Here is a 22,554-nt window from a genome sequence, read left to right on the forward strand (position 1 = left end):
TTATATTTATTTCGTTTGGCCACCTATGGGTACAGAAGACCAAACGTTACTATCTTGTTTACAAAAAAGAAAATGCCTGATGTTTTATTAGGTCCGGTCAAGTTATTTATTATAAAGTAAACAAGTTTTAAATAATAAAAAAAGGTTTTCGGCGTAGAGCCGGCATCAACATGGAGTTGGCATCAGTCCGTGTATATTTTTGAAAATAATTACATCAGCACGGAACTGTCATAAATACAGAGTTGGCATTAGCAAGAAGCTGGATCATGTATTTTTAGAAATAATTTCATCAGCACGGAGTTGGCATCAACACAAAGTTGGCATCAACACGGAGTTAGCATTAGCACGGAGCTGAAATCAACACAGAGTTGGCATTAACACGGAGTTAGCAATAGCACGGAGCTGAAATCAACACGGAGTTAGCATCAGCCCGAAGTTGGATTATATATTTTTGAAAATAATTACATCAGAGCGAAACTGGCATCAACACGGAGTTGGCATCAACACGAAGCTGGCATCATGTATTTTTGGAAATAATTTTATCAGCACGAAGTTAACATCAACACGGAGCTGGCATTAACACGAAGTCGGCATCAACACGAAGCTAGCATCAACATGAAGTCGGCATCAGTACGGATCTAGGTTGTGTACTTTTGAAAATAATTACATCAGCACGGAGTTGACATACTATTTTCAAAAAGGAATTACCTCAATATAGAGCTGGCATCGACATATAGTTAGTAAAACATTTTGAAAATGGAATTTCATCAATACGGAGCTGGCATCGATACGGGGTCGATAAAATATTTTAAAAAAAAGAATTTTACCAGCACGGAGCTAGCCTCGACACAGAGTCGGTAAAATAAAAATAATTACATCAGCACGGAAATGATATCAATACGGAATCGGTACAACATTTTGAAAAAATAGATTTCTGAAACAAGTCGAGTTGGAAAAACGTCTTTTTTGTTAGCCCCCAATTCAGTTATCTGAAATCAAAATCGATCAGTCAGATCCCCAGGGAAAAGGTGGTGCAAAATGGTACTCTTAAATCACCTCATTTCCTTCAATAGACGTAGTTTATTCCCTTCGTATCAATAGGGCAAGATTGTTCTTAGGCACTGATTTTGATTAAGAAATGCAATTGACGCCTTTAAATCTTTTTTTTCTTTTTTTTGTGTTTTGAATATATATATATATATATATAATATATTTCATTGGAAAATGATTGAATTCATTTGAGTTGATCAGTCGGTTGTCGACTTTGTATAATTACATATGGATCATGGACTTAGTTCGGGTCGAAATTGGATTGTGAACCCAATTTAGAATGGGCCGTGGACCCGATTTGGATGGATACGGGTCGTGGACCTGGTTTGAATGGATACGGGTTGGGGACCCGATTTACATGTATACGGGTCGTGTGCCCGATTTGAGACGAATATGGGTGAGGTTATAAAATCAATTTGATTTGAGAAATTCTACACATTTTGTATTTATTTTTGATTTTTTTATTTTTGAAAATAGTTGGCGGGAGTTTTAAGGGTATTAGACCCCATTTGTCCTCGGATCTTGGGGCCAACTTGATTGGTCGGATAACCGCTCATGGTTGCTCGAGGTGTCATGGGCCGTTTGAGGCCCAAGGTCTAAAATTTGTTTTGATTCGGCTCATCAACAGGTTTTTTTTTTTTTTGCTTAGTTTTCCCAAAATTTGCTTAGTTTTATTTGGCTCATCGATGGCTTATTGAAGAAAATCCACCTTGCTTAGTTTTCTAAAATTTAGGATATATATATATTTTTTTGTTTTTTTTAAGGTGGTATTGATGTAGTTCACATGAATTTGGTCTGTTCAAGATTCATATTGATCCATGTTTGGAGCACGGATGAGGCAGTCTTTATTTTATCCTTGCTTCAAACACAGATAAGGAAGTCTCTGTTTTATCCGTGCTTCAAACACGGATGAGGTAGTCTTTGTTTCATTTGTTCTTCAAGCACTGATGAGACACATTTTTGGTGACTCGTGTTATGAACACGAACTAGAAAGAAATCTAGTTTTTGCAATTCAACTGAAACTGGTTTCTTGGCCACTATTTTGAATGTCCCTTATTGTTTTTGTTGTTTTGGGCAAAATGCAGCAATCATATCCTCCCCTTTTACCTAAGGGGGAAAGTAAGGAAATGCAAAAAAAAAAAAAAAAAAAATCATAATCTATACAAAATTGCCTTCGTGGGCTTATAATTTGGACTTCGAGGCCCCACAACAACTTAAACAAATACAATTTTGTTCGGGAGTCGATACATTCTTGGAACCTCGTGTCCTCCTCATCTAATCGGGCACATGCATGCGACTAATAGGTAGGTTTATGATTATCCGATCTTCAAACCTCGATGCATACCGAAGTACACATGTCGTTGGTTGGTGATCGGATTTGATGTGTTCATCCCCGATGTTTGAAATAACGATCTTAAGCCGTAGAACTATTAGGCATCAGGGCTAGATATATTGTGGGTGTGGTGGCTTTTGCAATGGGTTATGCTCGCAAGTGCTTGTGCATTTTTTTTTCTTTTTTTTGTCATCGACCCCCTTACAAGTATGTGAAAGCGCCCTCGATCCGCGGGGTGCGCGGATCCGCTTTTGACCATTGAGGTTTGGGAGTCGCCACCTAGTTATTACGGTCTAGGAACCGAACATTGACTCTAAAAGGCAAAAGAAACTAATCTACGAAAAATAAAAAATAAAGTTCGGGGATCACGTTACGGAGTTGGAAGGTGTTAGGCACCAACCCCGCCCGGCAAACGTCGATTTCTACTAATTCCCAAATAGAACTACATTGCTAAAAAGATCCAATCAATAAAAAAATAAAAAAAATACTTACCTTTTTCGAATGCAATGGTTTTTTCCCTTAGATCTGATAAAACAACTTCATGTATAGTATTCCTCGCTTCGTTCTGTCATCGGATCTGATTTCTTATCTCCAAGTTGAAGTATCTCTTTTTTAGATCTAAATTCTTTGGATTTGTATATGGGTTTTGGGGTGTTTTTGAAGGGTTTCTAGGTGTTTTTTGAGCTAAAATTGATGTATGGGTATTAGGTAAGGAGTTGGGACTTCAAAATTGAGGTTTATGAGAGGTTAGGGAGGCTTTTTGACCTACTTCTCTTAGGATTTTTTGATTTGATACGAAAATAGGGTGTAAGGACCTCTATTTATAGATTTTTTTTAAGGGATGATTTAGATAGAATTAGTATTTGATTATAATTCTTTTGGTTAGAATTGTATTTCAGTTAGAATTGTTTTAGGTAGAGTTGTATTTCAGTTAGAATTGTTTTAGGTAGAGTTGTATTTTAATTAAAATTATTTTAGGTAGAGTTATATTTTAGTTAGAATTCTATTAAGTAGAGTTATTATTTAATTAGAACTCTATTAGGATTTTGACTTTTGATCTTATTTGATTGACTTTAAGATTTTGACTTTAGTCTTAATTGATTGACTTTAATATCTTGACTTTAGTCTTACTTAATTGACTTTAATTTTGACCTTAGTCTTATTTGATTGACTTTAATATCTTGACTTTAGTATTTCTTGGTTGACTTTATTTTTTTGAGAACCCCCCTCTATTATATCTTTAATTCTTTGGACCCCCAAATGGAAGGGTCCTTAAAGAAATATCTTGCGAACCCTCAACAATTTTGCCTAAGAGCCCGATTAATCGATTTCTTTGGTTCAAAATTTTAAATTAATTTTATTAATATTTTATTTTAATTATTTAATGTTTTATTTATTAATTTAAAAAATTTTAATTATGAAAATTGTGAAATTATCATTTTACCCCCGGAGAGGATTTTTTGCGTTTTAAGTCGGTTTTTGATGTTCTAAGATATTTTATAATTGATTTTTCATAAGAAATTCAATGAAAATATTGGTTTGTGTCATTTATAAAGTTTTTTTGTGTCCCGGAGAGGATTTTTTGCGTTTTAAGTCGGTTTTTGATGTTCTAAGATATTTTATAATTGATTTTTCATAAGAAATTCAATGAAAATATTGGTTTGTGTCATTTATGAAGTTTTTTTGTGTGAAACGATCGTGAACTTTATGAGGGGCATTTCTGTAATTTTATCGAATTCTATGAAAATTGGCTAAATGATTTATTTGGTTTCGATTTGTTATTTTATATGTTCGAATGGGTTTTCCTAAGCGTAACGTAGGCTCTAGGGATCTTTTGATGTTAGGGGTATTTTGGTAATTTAGATATTTTTAGTGATTTTTATCGTGAAACTTCTTTTTGTCTGTAAAATGATGATTTCTATGTTTCTAGAGTCGTATTTTCCTAGCGTAGCGTGGTTTCTAAGACTTTGTCGGTTCGAAATACCTTATCCAAATTTCTGAAACATATCCAGTAACAAAATAAAGCATTGGAATAAACATCCATAATTGGAAACCGTTGCGATCGGGTTGACGAGTTGATTAATCAGGCGGACGCAAAAATGAGGTGTCTACAGTATATAATGAAGAAAGCATATAAATAAATATTACAACAAGAACATGTAAATAAAAAAAGTAAACATAAACAACAAACAAATAATGTTAGCTAGCAAAATAGAATCATTTATTTTTTTTCAAAGTGATCTAGTTGACACGAGGGTTGAACCTAGTATCCTCAATAGAGTCGCCAGCTATAGATACATGATTCTCAGATTTCCAAGATCACTTGTACTGAAGTTTGGAGGCGCCACCATTCATATTGTAAGAGGGTGTGAATGGTCACCTAGAACGTGTTTTTTTTCGAAATAGTGTCATTTTTGACGTATAGTGATCGATAGATAAGATACCGATCTAACCTTGAGATCGGGGTAAATGGCTTGATTGGAGAAAAGGGAAGGTGTTAAGCACCATTTTCTCCCCACCAAGTGGTGGTAACCTCAACTCAACTCAATCATTTTTTGATGAAAATACAAAATAACATAAAGTGCCACGTGTCGATAACTTATACCCTAAATAGGGATTTACTATCGACTTTCACTTCTGAGGATCATCTCATCGATAGAGATGATCTGAATGAGCATTAACCTTAGAAATAACACATTTTGAAAAGTGTTGGCTTCGGTTATGAGTCCATCTTCAGTTACGGGTCCATTCTCATGAGTTGAGAAGAGCCCGAATGTCGAGTGCCTCAAAATAATTTGAAGGATTAAATCGATTTTATTTTGAAAGTAGTTATAATCCTTATACTTTTGACCGAATCGAAGTCTGGTCTACCAGAGATAAGGGAAGGGGAGCATTACATCTTAGGAACTTTCTAAAATAAAAATTAAAGAGAGAAATGTGATAGTAGAAGAGGGATATGGAGAGGGTAAAGAGAGAGAAATGGGGTGTCTTTCTTTTAACCCACTTTGAAGCCTTTGTTTCTTCTTATTTTCTCCTTCTTTTTTTAAATCCATCTTGAGTCCTTAGTTAAGTATGAAAATATCTATTTTAGAAGGTAATGTGAGAATATGAAATAGAGTAAAAGAGAGTTGAGAGTATAGAGATGAGTTGAGTGTAGATTTTTTTAGTATAAGACTTAGGTAGTGTTTGTTTGCGCTATTTTTCAGTGCTTATTGCTGAAAAAAATTAAATTCAGCACTTTTTGTCAAAATAGCGCGTTTGTTTACTCTATATTTTTAGCGCTTATTGCTGAAAATAAGTGAAAAAAATTCAGCACTATTTTGATGCTGAAAAAAAGTACTAAAACAGTAAGTACTTCACTTTTTTCAACACGGACAAGTATGCCCTTCGTTTTTTTGAGCCTGGACTAGTATGCCCTTATTCTTAAAAGGATATTACCTCTTATATCTTATGAATAAGTATATAAGCATCCCACAAATTAATAAACCCACACCATGGCTAAATTATTTTGTCTTATATGAGTTAAAATTTTTGAATGAGTTGATTTTTGGTGAAGATGATCTCCTCATTAGTATATAAGCACCTCACAAATTAATAAACCCACATCATGGCTAAATTATTTATCTTATATGGGTTAAAAGTTTTGGAATAAATTGATTTTTGATGAGGATGATCTCTACAAAGAGGTGATCATCATCCCCAAAAATCAGCATATCCTGAAACTTCTAACCCTATTAAAACAAGTTCAAGAATCGTAAATCGTCCCTTCTTTTTTTTTAAAAACTATTTCTGACGAGTTAGAAGTTTCAAAATGGACTGATTTTTGGTGAGGACGATCTCTAGACCACATAGACCATCTTTACTAAAAATTTGCTCATTCCAAAAACTTTAACCCATATAAAACAAAACAAAAAATTGGCTATGGTTTAGGTTGCCCTTATTAATTCATAGGGTACTTTTATAATTACACATCATTCAATTATTTATCCAAAATTAAGTTTTTTTAATGTTGATTTCAAATTTTGATGACTTGTATGACATTATTATTTTTAATTTGAAATTTGTGGGTTTTTATAAATATAAATTATTATTTATAAATTAAAGATTTGAGTATTATTTATTATTTAAAAATAATTTGTATTTTAATTTTATAAGAAATAATATATTTTATTGTGTTTGATAAGAAATAGGCATTTGAAACATGTAAACAATGTATAATATGATTGCAAGGGTAACAAAGACAATTTACCAGTTTCAGCAATATGTATCAAATATGATTCAGCATCTAAACAAACAACTTTTTCAGCACTTAAATTCAGCGCTTAATGCTATTCAGCACTTATTTTCTTCAGTTTAACAAACAACACCTTAGTCACCCATTTTGGAAGGTGATGGGGGGTATTTATAGGTATTGAGAGGTTTATTTAGGAATATAATGGGGTGAATGAATGAAATAGTAGAGAATGACATGAATTTTGAGGTGGGGGTGTGAAATTTAGAGTGGAGATGAGGGTAGTTGTGTAATGAGGGTAAATAAGTGATTTTTTATCCAAATGATTTTGATCCTATCTAATCCATTTGGGTGGAGTGTTTTGATGAGGTAAGATGATAGGTGTTTAGTTGAAGAGAGTGGGGGTGTAAGGGAATAATTTGTTGATTGAGTGTTAGGTTGGTTAAAGATGTAAGGTATTTAGATTAGGAAAATGGGTTGTGTAAGGGATTGGTTGATTGGATTTTGGGAGGGTTAAGGGGATGATGACATGTGTCAAAAAAAATGGGGATGTGAGGTAATTAGATGAGTTGATTGGAGAGAAATAGTGTTAGATTGGAGATGAGGGGTGTGAGTTTGGTTTGTAAAAATAGATTTATAAATGATGATGGGGGTATGTTAGAGATGGGGGTAGATGTTTTATTTAGAGAAAGAATGATGTGGTAAGTTTGGGAAGGACATGGGTTAAGATGATTTTTAGAAATAAGTGATATGGGTAGATGAATTGTTAGAGAATGGTGATGGGAGTAGGTAGTTGAATGAGAGAGGTAAGTTGGGGTGATGATATGTGTCCTATTTTATGATAAAATGGGTGATTAGTTGATATGAATAATGATTTTAGGTTAGGGTTATGAATTATGGGTGTGGTTTAATATGTATAATGATTTATGGGCTTTGGTGTATTGGGCTTGGATTTTAGGAATGTTGTAAGTTATTTGGGTTTGATTAGGATTATTTTGGAATGAGTTTTTGAGGGTGAGTATGTTTTAAGGTTTTGGTGAGGTTGGATTAAATTTAGGTTAGATTGAATGGGATGAGAAATGCATTTTTGTGAGTTGAGAGTTCGTGGGCTTGGGGTAATTTCAAATTCGAGAGGGGAGTGGTGAAGGGTAGGGAAGGGGGGTATGCCAACTCCTTTTGGTGGGTCCCTTAGACCTTTAGGGGGACTTAGGAGCCTTTAATTTGATAAAAATATCATTTTTTAGTGATTCGGGCTTTTGAGGTCTGTTGGTCAATTTTATTTGAAAAATCGATATTTTTGAGGTCTTTCGAGTAGGGGGATCCGTTCAAAGTATGATGTCTACAATATCAATAAAGGATCACAGGTTCCACCATTGAGTAAAAATCATGTAAATCAAACTTACCCTTCACGTCTTGGTGAATATTTGAAATATATTTTAATCTCGATCTAGTCTGAAAGACTAATAGCAAATGACTTAAATGTCATTGTTTTAAACCTCCTACCAAAACTTTGTGATTTGCAAGCTATCCAACTTCTATGCTAAATTATATTTAATTTATTTAATCCCCGCTTTCAATTCATCATTTTCGATTTCATCCCATTTTCCCTTGTAGAAAATCTTTGATTTTTCTACCCCAACTTCCATCATCTTGTAGTTCACAAAAAATAAAATATTATTCTTGAGCTTCCAAGGTTGAAGGAGATGATGGCGAGAGCAACAAAATATACCCAGACGTTGAAATTTGTTTGTTTGAATTTTAGTCGAAAATAAGGGCATTTAGGTAATTTGATATTATTTCCAGAGACGACCATGGTCATAAAATTTAAAATAAATTAAAGCAAAATATTGATATAGCCAGGCGTATAAAATGCAAAGAATACTAAAACATCATAAAGTTTATAAAGTTTAAAATACGCCTGTATTACATGATGCGCTGGTCATATGAAAATAACGACCTGGTTTTATCACTAGTACAGAAATAAAACACCACTCCGAAAAGTGAAAAACCTCCTTCCATTTATCGTTCGTTCCTTCTCTCTCGGATCCAAAAAGCAAAAACCCTAGAAATTGCGAAGGAAATAGAAAAGGAATCCAAATCCTTCTTCGTCTCCTCTTGCGATCGCTCTCTTCGATCATCAAAAGAAAACCTAGGTACGCTGCGTCGATCCAATCGATCTATCTCTTTGATTTAAATTTCCAAATTTTCTCTCTCATTGTGATCTTGAGTTTCTCATCGTTCTATCGTGTCTAGGGTTTTATCTCTTTTGCGTAACTGTAATTTTGTGATTAGGGTTCTTCTTTCGGAGCTTGTTTTTCATCAATGGCATCTTCGCAGCAATCCACTACGGGATCTGGCCCTACTGCTCAAGTGGTATTTATTCAGATTAACCATACCTCTACCACATTTTCTTTCTGCTCATTTCTGAAATTTTTTTCTTTAAATTTTGAATTTTTTGGGTTATTTTTTTTTCTTCAGGTTGGGAATGCTTTTGTTCATCAATACTACCATATATTGCATCATTCACCAGAGCTGGTTTATCGATTCTACCAGGACAGTAGTAAAATGGGCCGTTCCAAGCCAGATGGAACCTTGGGTTCCATAACAACCATGCAAGTGAGTCTTTTTTCTCGCATTATTAGTTACCCAAGTTTGTGAAGAATCTATACAATTGGTTGAATAACTATTTGCAATGCAATGGTATGATTTAAAGTTAGTTGATTTTCTGGAAATAATAGAATGAAAAACTAGGATCATTTGGTTGTTTGTAAATAGATTTTCTTGAAAAACAAGGATTTTTGGGTTGTTCTTAAGAGGATTTTGTTTTCATGCATCACCATTTTATTAGTTGTGGATTAAATCACGATTTTTTCAAAAAATTGCGAAGCTTTTGAAATAATCTTTGATTTTTCAAAAAATCATGATAAAGTGTGATTTAATCGATGATTTGTTTTTTTAAACTGCAGATTATTTTTATTTTGAGTATTATTAAGTGTTATTTTATCATTTATCATATTAAATACATATTTTTTACATTTAAAAAATTATTTTTATTTTTTAATTTATCTAATGTTTTGCCGACTTTATTGACTTTTCCCGACTTTTTACGAAGCTTTCTCTTTTCAAATTATTCCCAAACCCCTACATTGTCACTATGTTGATGCACAGGCTATCAATGAGAAGATACTTTCTCTCGACTATAGAGAATTTATTGCGGAGATAAAGACGGTGGATTCTCAGGAATCGTTTAATGGTGGAGTGATTGTTCTCGTGACTGGGTATTTGACTGGGACGGACGGTGTGAAACGGAATTTTACCCAATCTTTCTTCCTTGCGCCTCAAGACAAAGGGTACTTTGTTTTGAATGACATTTTTAGATATGTTGAAGATGTCGAACATCATGGCAGGAACCATGCTCTGGATAATGGTGTAGCTGCTCCTCTAACTCCGGATCAAGGTATGGAGAATATTAGCTTATTTACTATATGAAGGATTTATGGATTTTTTATGATTCATAGTTGTCTGCAGAACCTGCTGCTGCACAGGAGAATCGGGTTTATGAGCAAACAGATACATTGTCAGAAGAAGAAGAAGTTAATGTTGAGGAAGTATATAATCCTTCTGAAAATGAGGATGGTTCGGTTGTGGAAGAGGAAACACTGGTAGATGAGGTTGTTAAAGAAATTCAGAATGATTCACAGATAGTAGTGGATTCTAGCTCCACTGCTTATGAAGAAACGCCCAAGAAGTCATACGCTTCAATTGTAAGTCGTCCTTTTCTTTGTAAGATTGGTAAAGGGTTAGTGGTTGCTGTTTAGCAAGGTGAAGGTGGGTTCAAGGGGGTTTGAACCTAGGACGCGGGAACAACACTCCACACATCTTACCAACTTAGCTAAGTTGGAATTTCATTAGTGGTCCATTTGAATAATGCTTAGCTTTTAGTGCCCCCACTCTTCTTGTGGATTCTCAAATGTACCTTTTCATAATACTCTTTTGTGATAAATAATTGTGATGTTGGTGCATGCATACATATCGTGTGATAGTGTTGCTATATTATTGTCTGGTACACTCTTAGATAACTTTGACATGTGCCCCGTAGACTATATTTGTAGAGTCATATAGTATTACAGATGTTGGGGCAAATGATTTGGATGACCTAATTAACTTGTTGTTGTCTATATATATACTAGAGTTTGCCCGTGCCTACAACACGGGCATCCTCTTTGGGGTTTAGGGGGTGGAAGAGGAAAAACAATAAATTTGGAAGGGTATTATTGGAAAAGAGGAAAAGTAATTTAGAAAGTTGTAGAGGTATTTTTGGAAAGGGTTAGGAGACAAATGACAATCAAGTTGGGATATTCTTGGGAAGGGGAAGAAGAGAGAAGACAAAGGAGGAGGGACAACCATCCTCGAGATACATTTTTTGTGGGATGGGAGGGGGGGGGGGATAAATCTTGAGGCAAAGGAATGGGGTCACCATTTTTTTTTATCATATATGTTTATTTATTCACGAAATGTCAAATATCAAAGAAGCTGATCTTGTTATTTTAGGTGAAGGTTATGAAAGAGAGTGCAACGCCTTTGTCAGTTCCTACACCTGCTCCCGCAAGACCAGAACCTGCAAATCAAGAGCGACAGGTGGCCCCTCCTTCACCGCCACCACCCTCGATTGCAGAGACTCCGACCTCCAGTTCAAATGCTATTGAAAGTGGTAGTACTCAAGAGGGAGAAGGTTTGTCTGTATAACATCATTCTAATTTAGTTCCTTGATTTGTATGTAGCGCCTTTTTTCCCGACCTTTCTTGATAGTTATCCATTTGCATGTGCAGATGGTGGTCACTCCATTTACATAAGGAATCTCCCATTGAATGCTACACGTGATCAACTTGAGGAGGAGTTCAAGAGGTTTGGACCTATCAAGAATGATGGTGTTCAAGTTAGAAGCAATAAGGTTCATCTCAGTTGAATGATTGAATCACATTCTTATTTCATTTTGTTTTGAACTATATTGCATGAATACATGTGTCAAAGTTGGACATGGGTGTATAGTGTTGGATTTAGGATACCTTGAATGATGGGATTTCTGGATTCGTAACATTATTTTACTGGGAACAATGAATTTTGTATATGTAAAGTTCATATGGTTATTTAGTGTAATATCTACAAGATGGCACTCATAATCTATGTAAAATGCTAATCAATATCTTGCAATTGGGAAATAATCGTAGTGTTGGACTAGAATACATTAAGTGGCGGAATTTGATATATGTACTTAACTATTTTAAAAGAGTCCATTCAACGTATATTTTTGACTTTGTTATTCAACTTCTTTATATCATTGTTTTTTTTTTTTTCTTTGCAGCAACAAGGATTTTGTTTTGGTTTCGTGGAATTTGAGGTTGCAAATGCCGTGCAAAGAGCAATAGAGGTATTGCCTGTCTTGCTGTAATTGGAAATTATTTTCTTAGGGTATGTTTGATTGCACATGGAAAATAGGGTGGAAAATGACATTTTTCAAGTGTTTGATTATACATGGAAATGGAAATTCATTTTCCAACCCAAAAAGTCCACTATGAGTGGGAAAATGAAATCCACCCATATTTTCGATCCCCAATTCTTCCCCATTCATATCTTCATCTTCCATACCTCTACCACCACCACCGCCACCATTACACTAACCTCACCGTCGTCGCCATCTCCGGCCAGCTTCTCTCTCTCTCTCTCTTCTCCATCCCTCACCTCTGCCGCTGCCACCACCACCACGTTCTCCCCTCATCTTCCTCATCATCTTCTTCCTCACTTACCTCCGCTGCCACTTTCACCACTACGTTCTCTTTTCTTTTTCCTCGTCATTTTCTTCCTTACTTACCTCTACCGCCGCCGCCTCCATCGTCGCCGCCACCCACACATCCTCCCCCTCTCTCTTCCTCCTCATCTTCTTCTTCCTCTCCCCCTCTCATTTTCTTCCTCCTCCTCTTCTTCTTTTTTCTCATATTTTTTCCATGATTTTATCCAAGTAAAATCAGACAATGGAATTTGATTTTCCAACCCTACCTATTTTCTATCACTATTTTTCCATGGATTTCAAATTCCATGGAAAGTCACTTTCCATGCAATCAAACATACCCTTAGTGTTTCTTAATATGTGTTCAGTTGGTTGAGACTTGCAAAGATGGGTAGTTCATCATTCTACATGGTTCTTCACTTGATTTACCATGTTCTGTGCTTGATAAAATAGTAGTGTAAATTTTCTTTTATCAAGAAGAACTATTTAATCATTTGTTTAGCTTACTACTTCTTTCTTTCATGAACCAGTTTATATACTCTTTATGCACCATTCACTTCCATTGAATGATGCATTAGTTCAGGCATATAGATTATTCTTTTCTCTTTGAATGATAGCCAGAGAAAAAATATATTAATCAAGAAAAGAAAGACATGAGAGGCAAAAGGGAGGGCTAAAAATGAGTAAAAAACTATAGAAAAAAAAATGTTACTTCTACTCATCATCATCAAAGAAAAAAGGAAAATATTACTTGGGGAACACCAGTCTATTTTACAAGCTCCCTTGTGAAACCTTCTTTGGCAAAGAGATTTTCCATAGTAGTTGCCTCTGGGATTAAGGGAAAGAAGGATGTTTGAATGTACGACTAACTAGAATTTTAGATGTTTGTGCTAAGATCCAAGAACCTCAGTTTTATTGGATGCACATTTAATAATGTTGCTAAAGTTTCCGTTAAAAAGGGTTTCTATAGAAATTTATTTCTTAACTAAGAGAGAGTGCTTTGCCCTTAATAGAATTACATGCCCCAAGAAGCAATTCTTTGATTCCTTCATGATTTTTGGCCATCTCTACTAGAATTTTAAATAAACAAAGGTGTGAGATGGGAAGATTAACCAATAAAGGAAAAAATGGGAAGATCAAAAAATAGATTTTGTGAGAGTAATTATTTTGTCTTAAGGAATCAATTTCTCTTCCAACCCATCAATTTCTTTGATTATAATCGTTTGGGATCTAGCTTCCTCGAAAGATGGTGCTCCGATGCTTTTGTCCTTGCAGTAGATCTTTGTGGAAGTTGCTTTTGTATGCGATGTGCTAGTCATTTGGAAAGAGCATTATTGCATTTTTGAAGCTAAAAGACAACAAGGCCATTATAATGAAGAAGTTATCCTATTTGTGTGACAATTCATTGTTTCCATCACGTTGGTTTTGAATTTGAAGTCATCTTTTGTTAGCTTGGAGAGAGTTCATTGGATGTGATTCTTGTTCCTTGTCTCTTTATGGATGCTTTTGTGAGAAGCTCCCTAATTATCCATATTTGATACTACATACAGTGACCTTTATGGCAACTGCCCATTTCTTTGTCTACTGGCATTTCACAGATAAAAGATAAGCTTCTATGACATTGGATCCATAAAGTCCGGTCACTTTGGGCTTGTCTTAGAAGTGAGCAAGATGCTGATTAGGCGAAGACCACTTACTACCTTATGTAGATGATGCTGATAATGACACAGTGCTCGTGATGCCACGAGAGTCGAAGGCACTTCTTGATGTGATACCATAGGGGCAGAGCCCTCTCTATGACCCACTCCTCATCTGATATGGTGTCTAAAGAAAGGGTGAGATATGCTGTCAATGAGTGTTAGAAGTTGTCGGTGTTGGAGACCCATGACAAAGCATGTGCACCAGTTGGAACAGCTTGATTGGAAGCAGAGGCCAAGCCAATGGCCGCTGTCGACAAAATGGATATAGTCCCCACCCTTCAGGCGTTGCCAACAAGAATTAGGAAGACGATATGTACAGCCATGAAGGGCGTGAGGAGGACTTCAGTATGGGTGCTGTCTGGTTATTGAGTATGACCATGAAAGATGTGAAGATGACGTCACTAGGGAATCCACAGTTGGCTATTGTAACCTGGAAATAGATTCCACCTAAAGCCTATAAAAGGGAAGAAGAACGAGAGGATAGGGGATCTTTTTGGCTTAAAGGAGAGATGTTTTGGGACATTGGAGAACAAATTCCTTATCAACCCTTACACTATAGATGTTAGTGAATAATAATTATCAAAGAAATAAGGTGAACGCACAAAACACATCTCCCTTCATGTGCATGTATGCCATGCCACTCTTTTCTTAATTAATTTTAAACATTTTATTGCCTAAGGGAGTGTTTGATTGGGGATGAAAAGTGAGTTGGAAATCCATTTTTCATTTGTTTGATTGGATTTTTTCATGAAAAATGGATTTTCACCCTCATCCAAAAATCCAGCAAAGGTTGCATTTCATTTTTTTCACCAATATCCATGGGAGAATGAAATCTACCCCCAAAATTTAAATACTGATCTCTCTCCTTCTTCCTCCTCCAACACCACCGCCAAAACCATTGCCGTCGATCACCACCATTGTTGTCCAACACCAGTCGCCCACCCTCTCTCTCTCCACCACTATTGCTGCAGCCTTTTCTTCTCTCTCTTCTTCTTCTTCTTCTTCTTCGCCACACCCCTATTCCACCCCTCTCCCTCTCTTTCCGCCTCCCCTTCTTCATACTTCTCATCTGATTTGTTTTTTACTTGTATTTTCTAGGTGTAATCAATCAATAAACTTTGGTTTTTCCACCCTACCCACTTTCCTCTACCATTTTCCCATGGATTTCAAAATCCATGGAAAATGAATTTCAATGCTATCAAACAGATCCATAATGAATGGATTTCAAATTTATAGTTTCCTCCACATTGGCTTCACAAAAGATGATCATATATCTCCAATTGAGAATAAATCACTGCTTTCCTACCTATGTTAAAATCTTTGATTAATGGATTAGGTGGACTTGTTCCACATTCAATGCATTGTCTTCCAATGGGATGATCTAGTTAAACAATCATTTGTTTGTATATTTTATTTCTCCTCTTAGGAACCATGCAAGACTCTATTTGACTAGCCCTTCACTCTTTTGTATTCTTTTGCTAATTTCTGCTCCTTATATATAGAATACTTGGATTTCATTTGTTTAAAGGGTTTTACGAATCCATTAAGGTCCAAACAGCTATAAAACAATTAAAATATTCAAACAAATTGGTAAATTGTTCACAAAAAAAAAAAAAAACACTAATTGAAAAATTGTCCAAATATAAATAAGAGCAACTAAAAAGTTTCCAAAAGAGACGTTCAAAAAGTTTTATCTAAAAAGATAGCCCACAACCAGCGACCTATGCTCCTGCCTACTCTGATGTGGTTGGTATTGCATAGCATGACATGCATCCATGTGTGCTTCTCCAACTTATGTTACTTTGGGTTCTGAGTATGGCTGCTTGGCTATTATAATATTTACATAGCTGGTACAGGCTTAGGGCCATAGTGGTATATCTATTAGAAAATTCCTTGGCCACTCTGGCTCTTCACCCAACTTTTTTCAAAAGATTAGAAATTCCGATTCCATAATGTACTGGGCTAAGCTTTGCTCAGTTCCTAGACACTTCTCCTCCCAAAAGGGAAGATACATCCATTTGTCGAGTTGAATTCATTTGAATTTGAATACTGTTTACATCATTAGATCCTTCTAGTACAGAAGGATATCTTTAAAAGTAAATATTTTAGTTTGAAGGATACTTAGCTCAATACGCAACTCAAAGCATCCCAATGCTTAGTCCAGGGTCACTATTGTGTCTATTAAGTCTTGCCAATTGCATAGGCAGCGGTTGGCTTAATCAGTTCATTACCAATTGATTTAAACTATTCTAGTTTATATGACTTAGAATCAAAATGGGAAGTGATCAAATTTTTAAGCACTTTTTTGTATGGTGAGATTGGATTAAAGTTATCATTTCAGATTTTCTAGTAAATTTAAGACCAAGTATAACATTACCAATATTCAAATCTTTCATGTCAACCATAGAAAACTCCTTATCATCTCGGATTTTCTATTAAATTTAGCACCTAGGATAACATTACCATTATTCAAAGCTTTCATGTCATTCTTCATCTAAAACTTAGTTCTGTTTATTAGATCCAGACTTCTTGTTGGGGCTGTAATCTAACATTTTACTGAACCATCTCGTTTGACTTTATCTCAGCTTGGGGAGACTCCTACATTGTTTCAAATGCATTCATTTTAATTCTATCTTTCTTAGTCTTTCCACTCATCCATCTTTTGTACGCTCAATCTCTTAACATGTTGCGTCTTGATCATGCAACTTTATCTCTATAAAGCGCATGGGTCTTACTCCTGTCTTATAAAAACTTTTTTTTTTTTTGGATTTGATTGGGATGTGCCAATCACGTAATATTCAAGAAGCACAGCTCCTGCCTACAGTTGAATCATTCAGTTCTAATTCTATGAGAAACTTCCCACTCAATCTCGCATCCTTATGTATAATAATCAAGATTGCTAAAATGTTTGCTTTGGGGTATTTCCTAATTATCAATTTTTTATAGGCATTCTTCATGGTTGTCGTTACTAAAGTTGTACCACAGTGACTCTCTTGATTGTACTTTAAAACCCTGACTTAAAAGCAACTATCTAGAGTTTTTCTTGGCTTCGACTGGCCATCAAGTTCTAATTCTATGGGCAACTTCCTACTCAATCTTGCGTTTTTTATATAATAAAATCAAGGTAGCAAAAATGGTTTCTTCGTGGTATTTCCTGACTATCTTTTTTTTTGACCTAGCCATTCTTCCTGGGTTTCATTACTAAAGTTGCACCACTCATATTCTGTCTTGATTATACTTTAAAGCCCTTAGATTTTAAATCTACTCTACAGAGATTTTCTTTTTTTGGCTTCGACCCTCTTTATAGTCTCAGCAACTAACAGTACGTCATTTGCAAATAACACACGTAAAGTGTCTTTTGTTCATGTCCTTAATTATGTCAGTATCAGTAAATTGATTTAGGACTCATTTATTGTCCTTAAAGACCCACCCAATTAACTCGTTAGTTACTTTGTCATATGCTTTCTTTAAATCAAAAAGAACAATTTGGAGATTTTGCCTCTTTTCCCTAAACTTTCAATTGTTTGACTAAGTAAAAATATTGTCTAGATAGTTGATCTACTTTGCATAAAACAAATTGATTATAAAGTATCTTTGTTTTTGGTTTAGTATTTGTTTCATTCCTTTCCTTCATAATTTCATTGTGTGGTTCATATGGTTAATGCTCAATAGTTAGAACATCTTTATATGTATTCTTTATTCTTATATATGGGTACTACATAACATTTTCTCTGTTCAAATAAAAAAAATATTATCTAACAACTTAGCTATTTGAGAAAATCCAATACTTCTCATCCATTCCTTTCTTTTTATTGGAATACCATTTTGTCCTAATAGCCTTAATTGTCTTCGACTTGCTAGTGCTATTTTCACTTATGGAACCTGAATTTTTCAGAAGTATGCCTGTTCTTGGATCTCTGATATATTCCTTATAACCCTGAGTGCTGTGGTCTTCATTTACTAATTTCTGGAAATAGCATAACCTCCTTTTCCTAGACTCTCCATCATTTACCATGTTTCTCTCATATTTGGCTTCAATGCAGACAACATCATTGAAGTCCTTTATTTTTTTTCCCTTTAATTCATGTAAGTTAGTGGCCATCTTTCTCACATTTTCTAATACCCAACCATAAATGCCTTATGTTTAGCTTCATTCACCACTTTGCTTCTTTTTTGTATTAATATATTTTTCTAACTTTCCATTGTTTCTAGTCAATTGTCAATACTTGTCGTGATTTTTTTTTTTTCTTTATTGACCTTTCGAATATCATCATTCCCCAACCAATTTTCCTCGTTTGTGAGATTTTTCTCCTAAACTCAATTTTCTTGTAGACTCCTCAAAACTATTTTCCATTATCTTAATGCCTTTAAAGTTCTAACTTCCAAATTCAGACATCTTTCACTATTATTTTAATGCAGTAATTACTTAACCCCACTTACTATAGTATGCCGCTATGTATTTAAAGTACCAAGTTTCTTCCTTCATGAATTATTTTAACCCCCCCCCCCCCCCCCTCTCTTCATGACTCCTCAAAACTATTTTCCATTATCTTTTTTTTTTTGATAAGTTTATTTTCCATTATCTTAATGCCTTTAAAGTTCTAACTTCCAAGTTCAGACATCTTTCACTATTATTTTAATTCAGTAATTACTTAACCCCACTTACTATAGTATGCTGTTATGCATTTAAAGTACCAAGTTTCTTCCTTCATGAATTATTTTAACCCCCCCCCCCCCCCCCCCCCCCCTCTCTTCATGACTCCTCAAAACTATTTTCCATTATCTTAATGCCTTTAAAGTTCAAACTTCCAAGTTCAGACATCTTTCACTATTATTTTAATTCAGTAATTACTTAACCCCACTTACTATAGTATGCCGTTATGCATTTAAAGTACCAAGTTTCTTCCTTCATGAATTATTTTAACCCCCCCCCCCCCCCCCCCCCCTCCTCATTTAGATTCCACCACCTTATACATTAATTTCCTTTATTTTAACTCTGTCTCCTTCATCCACTGTGGTGAAGTTTAAAAGAATCCTACTTTGAACTTTTAGTTCCATTTTCATCTGTTTCTTTTTTCTTTTTCAATTTTCCAATAGTTCTTTGGACATTTGACATTTAAAACATGCATTATAAGAGTAGAATTAAACTATTAAACTTCTAATTACTGCAAAGGTAAAAAATTTCATTGTATCTGGTTAAAATTTCTGATTATTGCTAATTTAATCCTTATAACCTTTGCTTGGATTTAGTCAAAATGTTTACCGTACTTAAGTTGGTTAAATAGAAGCTGCCTCATTTTAAATTGTTTATGATTTCGAATTTCACTTTTAAATTGTTGCAAATTACAAATATACCTTGAAATTGAATTTCAGTGCAGCCTTAAAGAGTAAAATTAAGATAAATTCAAAAATTACTCATGAAGCCATCGATATTTCAAAATTAGATAGTAGAGCATGAGCTAGATCTATAAAGGAATAAAATAGGATGTGAAGTACTCATTCATAGTATACTAGATCGGGCCACATGTCTTGTTAGCTGTGTAAAAAGGTTAACTTCTCCGTTGCTACTTTGTGAGTTGATGCTCTCGGGGCATGAAAGATCACGTTGTAGGATTTGACAACTTGATCTCACATAATTGACATTGCTAAGCTGATGAAAGAAGTGGTGAATGTGCTTCAAACCAAACAAAGAAAATATTGCAAAGTGCAATGTTACAAAAATGTGGAACGAGACAGAGGGATCTTAACTCAGTGGCCACCTATATATAGAATGGCTTATGTTTGTTTCACTTTTCCTCTTTGAGATATGAGAGCACCTCTTTCACTGTCACCCATCTTATAACTTATTCATCTTCTCCTTTTCACGGATTCCCAAGGAAAAGTCTTACCTTCGGTTAACTATGGTGTATTTTCATGGTTTCAATCATGAGAGGATTGGTGTTCAAATACACATGGGTGCCATTGATTTAGAGGAAGGCACTCTAGGAGGTGAACACAAGGGTACTGAGGACAACTGTGGGGACATTGCCACCACACAGGGCAATGTCACAATAGGAGGTGTAATCGCAACCGGGTAGGACTCCATAGTACAGGGCAGCTGTATATGTGGTGTATTTTATTACATTTTTAGTGATTACTTTGCATGTCAATATCCACTATACTGATGAAGTCTTGTATACTAATACAGTCGGATTTGCACATTTTAATTTTTTTTCCTATTGAGCTTGTTAGTAGATCCACTAGAAAAAGTGCATGGAAATATTCAAGCGCTTCAATGTATTGAAATTGAAATAAGCAGCTATTCAATTTATTTTATAACCTCTCAGAAATACAATCCCAATGGGAACTCAGTTTTAATCTTTCTAATTATCAGAAAGTTTATTTCATGTATCCTGCGAGGTTTGTAAGTGAACCATATGTTTTGTTTTTTCAGGCTTCACCCATTACGATTGGTAGTCGCCAAGCTTATGTCGAGGAAAAGCGGGCTTCTAGTTCACGAGGCAAGTTGTGTTAAATGTGATTTACTGCTTTTCCTATTGAGGTTATCTTTACATTAAAAGCTGTCACCTTATTTCGGGCAGAATGACCCATCCACATGTCCACAAGGTCAAATGTAATTGAAATTATTTGCAAGCTGGGTTGATCACATCAAAGAGACCATTAAGGACATGTTTGGCTGTTAGGACTTGGGATACTTGTTAAATATAACATGCGGGATGTATGGTTCACTGTTTGTCTTGCAAGTATTTAGGGGGATGGACAACCCAGAAAATGGTCCTTCCCCGAAACAATTTATGGAGAGATGCATCCCCAAAAATTCATTTTTCCATTAACCATGGAATGAGATGCTCATTTGAGTCAAGCCTGTTGCAGCCGAATGTCCCCTAGATTGACCTAGTTTGAATGCTAGCTCTCAAATAAAGGTCGATGTTATAAAAGTAGAGATTCTACTGCCACACCAACTTTTGCTAATGCCACCCCAATTCATATGTAAATCACCAAAGAGTTAGCACACATCTTGGGGTGGTGTTAGCAAAAGTTGGTGTGGCAATTTAAGCTCTCTATAAAAGATGTCAGGTTGATCCTTTTTTGTTTCTCTTACCTGAGAATATGGTTTGCTCAAAATTTGCAGGGAACAACAACCGAGGTCGGTTTAACCAAGGGAGAGTGAGTGGGTTCAGGAATGATGGAGCAAGAGGAGGGCGTGGAAACTATGGAAGTGGCCGGGGTTATGGCCGAGGAGATTTCAATAACAGACCAGAGTTTGCCAACAGGGGTGGTGGTGGAGGCAGGGGAGGTTCTTCAGGCCGTGCAAATGATGGTGGTGTATACCAAAGGGTTGATCATATGGGTAATAACGGTGGCCGTATGATTCGATCAAGTGGTTTGGCTGTTAATGCAACACCTAAGAACGTCCCACAACGGGTGCCCGCTCCTGCTTGAAGTCTTGGCAATATAGAAGGCATAGTAGTTTGTAAGATGGTTGATAACAAAATGGATGGACAGCCTCACTTTCTTCCAATTTGAGGAGTTGTAGAAGGAGGTATACAACATTTTTTGAAAAATTTACCTTTTTTTTTTCTTTTTTATGTGTCAGATCGTTTTTGTTGGCCTAAGCAGTGATAGGTAGATATTATGTGATTAGTTAGTAGCGCAGTTTTTAGAGCATGATATATGTTTGTGCTTCTTTAGGGCTTAGATTTTTGTGTTCTTTAAGTGGGAGACATGTTATAAACAAGAGGTGTTTTCATAAATTTTGGGTGGTTAGAATGTATCGGAGTGTTTTCTGTTGTTGTTCTTACTTCAAATTGAGGGGAAATGGTTTGGAAACCTTGTGATGTTCTTATTGGGATATTCTGAGACTTCCCGTGTCCGATTATTGTATTCTGAATGCTTTGTGTATTTGTTCTCTTTGCCATTCATCTTCTGTGTGCCTTCATGGATTGGATTAGGGTCGGTCAAAGAAAATCAATAAGAATGGGATTGGGTCCAAAACCAATTCGATAGCATAGTATTTGAGATTTGATTCACTTCATATGTATGTATAAACAAAATATATGATGATCTATTCACCTGTTATTGTATTGGGTCATTTCTCAGATTGGGAGATGGTTAACTGATCTCTGTCTGGTTATCAAAATAGAAGATCCTCATCAGAACCTGAGTCCTCAATATGAGTCCTGGGTTATTTGTTTGGAATGGACCGCATTTTGGGTTATGATCCGATCCATTAGGTTTTCACTGGTGGTCATTGTGAATACCTGTATAATCTCAACTGGCTGTCTTATATTTTTACCTCTCCTATCAGGATAATTCCAAAATTTCCTCGTTCACTTGCAAGCTTTTAGATGAGAATGTCAAACACATAGTGAAAAGTTTAATAATCGTTCGGATCATTAAGCACTCGATCATAGTATTTGTCATGGCTCATTGAGATACTTTTAATAATTATGCC

The 22,554-nt window shown here is 35.4% G+C and overlaps 1 protein-coding gene across 2 annotated transcripts; it reads left to right on the forward strand.

The window, feature by feature from the left end:
* Nucleotides 1-8,614: 8,614 nt before the first annotated feature.
* LOC147382691 (nuclear transport factor 2-like) lies at nucleotides 8,615-22,001 on the forward strand. Of its 2 annotated transcripts, none has more exons than XM_086427797.1 (10): nucleotides 8,615-8,767; nucleotides 8,907-8,987; nucleotides 9,093-9,230; nucleotides 9,783-10,071; nucleotides 10,143-10,378; nucleotides 11,166-11,346; nucleotides 11,444-11,565; nucleotides 11,977-12,042; nucleotides 20,533-20,599; nucleotides 21,232-22,001. In XM_086427797.1, the coding sequence occupies exons 2-10, from the start codon at nucleotides 8,937-8,939 to the stop codon at nucleotides 21,540-21,542; spliced, it is 1,461 nt and encodes a 486-aa protein (XP_086283923.1). In that variant the 5' UTR covers nucleotides 8,615-8,767; nucleotides 8,907-8,936; the 3' UTR covers nucleotides 21,543-22,001. The 2 variants fall into 2 exon arrangements, with proteins under 2 accessions (XP_086283923.1, XP_086283924.1); XM_086427798.1 differs by having other exon boundaries at nucleotides 11,172-11,346.
* Nucleotides 22,002-22,554: the final 553 nt, after the last annotated feature.

This window comes from Akebia trifoliata, chromosome 16, assembly GCF_017979445.1.
Source record: "Akebia trifoliata isolate Shusen 1 chromosome 16, ASM1797944v1, whole genome shotgun sequence".
Lineage (NCBI taxonomy): Eukaryota > Viridiplantae > Streptophyta > Magnoliopsida > Ranunculales > Lardizabalaceae > Akebia > Akebia trifoliata.

What these genes read in the sequence shown, in the direction of transcription:
- LOC147382691 (XM_086427797.1), top strand. Translation starts at nt 8,937, where the DNA reads ATGGCATCTTCGCAGCAATCCACTACGGGATCTGGCCCTACTGCTCAA. An exon ending in TCCTCTAACTCCGGATCAAG is followed by an intron (nt 10,072 to 10,142) that starts GTATGGAGAATA and finishes AGTTGTCTGCAG; the next exon opens with AACCTGCTGCTGCACAGGAG. An exon ending in GCGGGCTTCTAGTTCACGAG is followed by an intron (nt 20,600 to 21,231) that starts GCAAGTTGTGTT and finishes CAAAATTTGCAG; the next exon opens with GGAACAACAACCGAGGTCGG.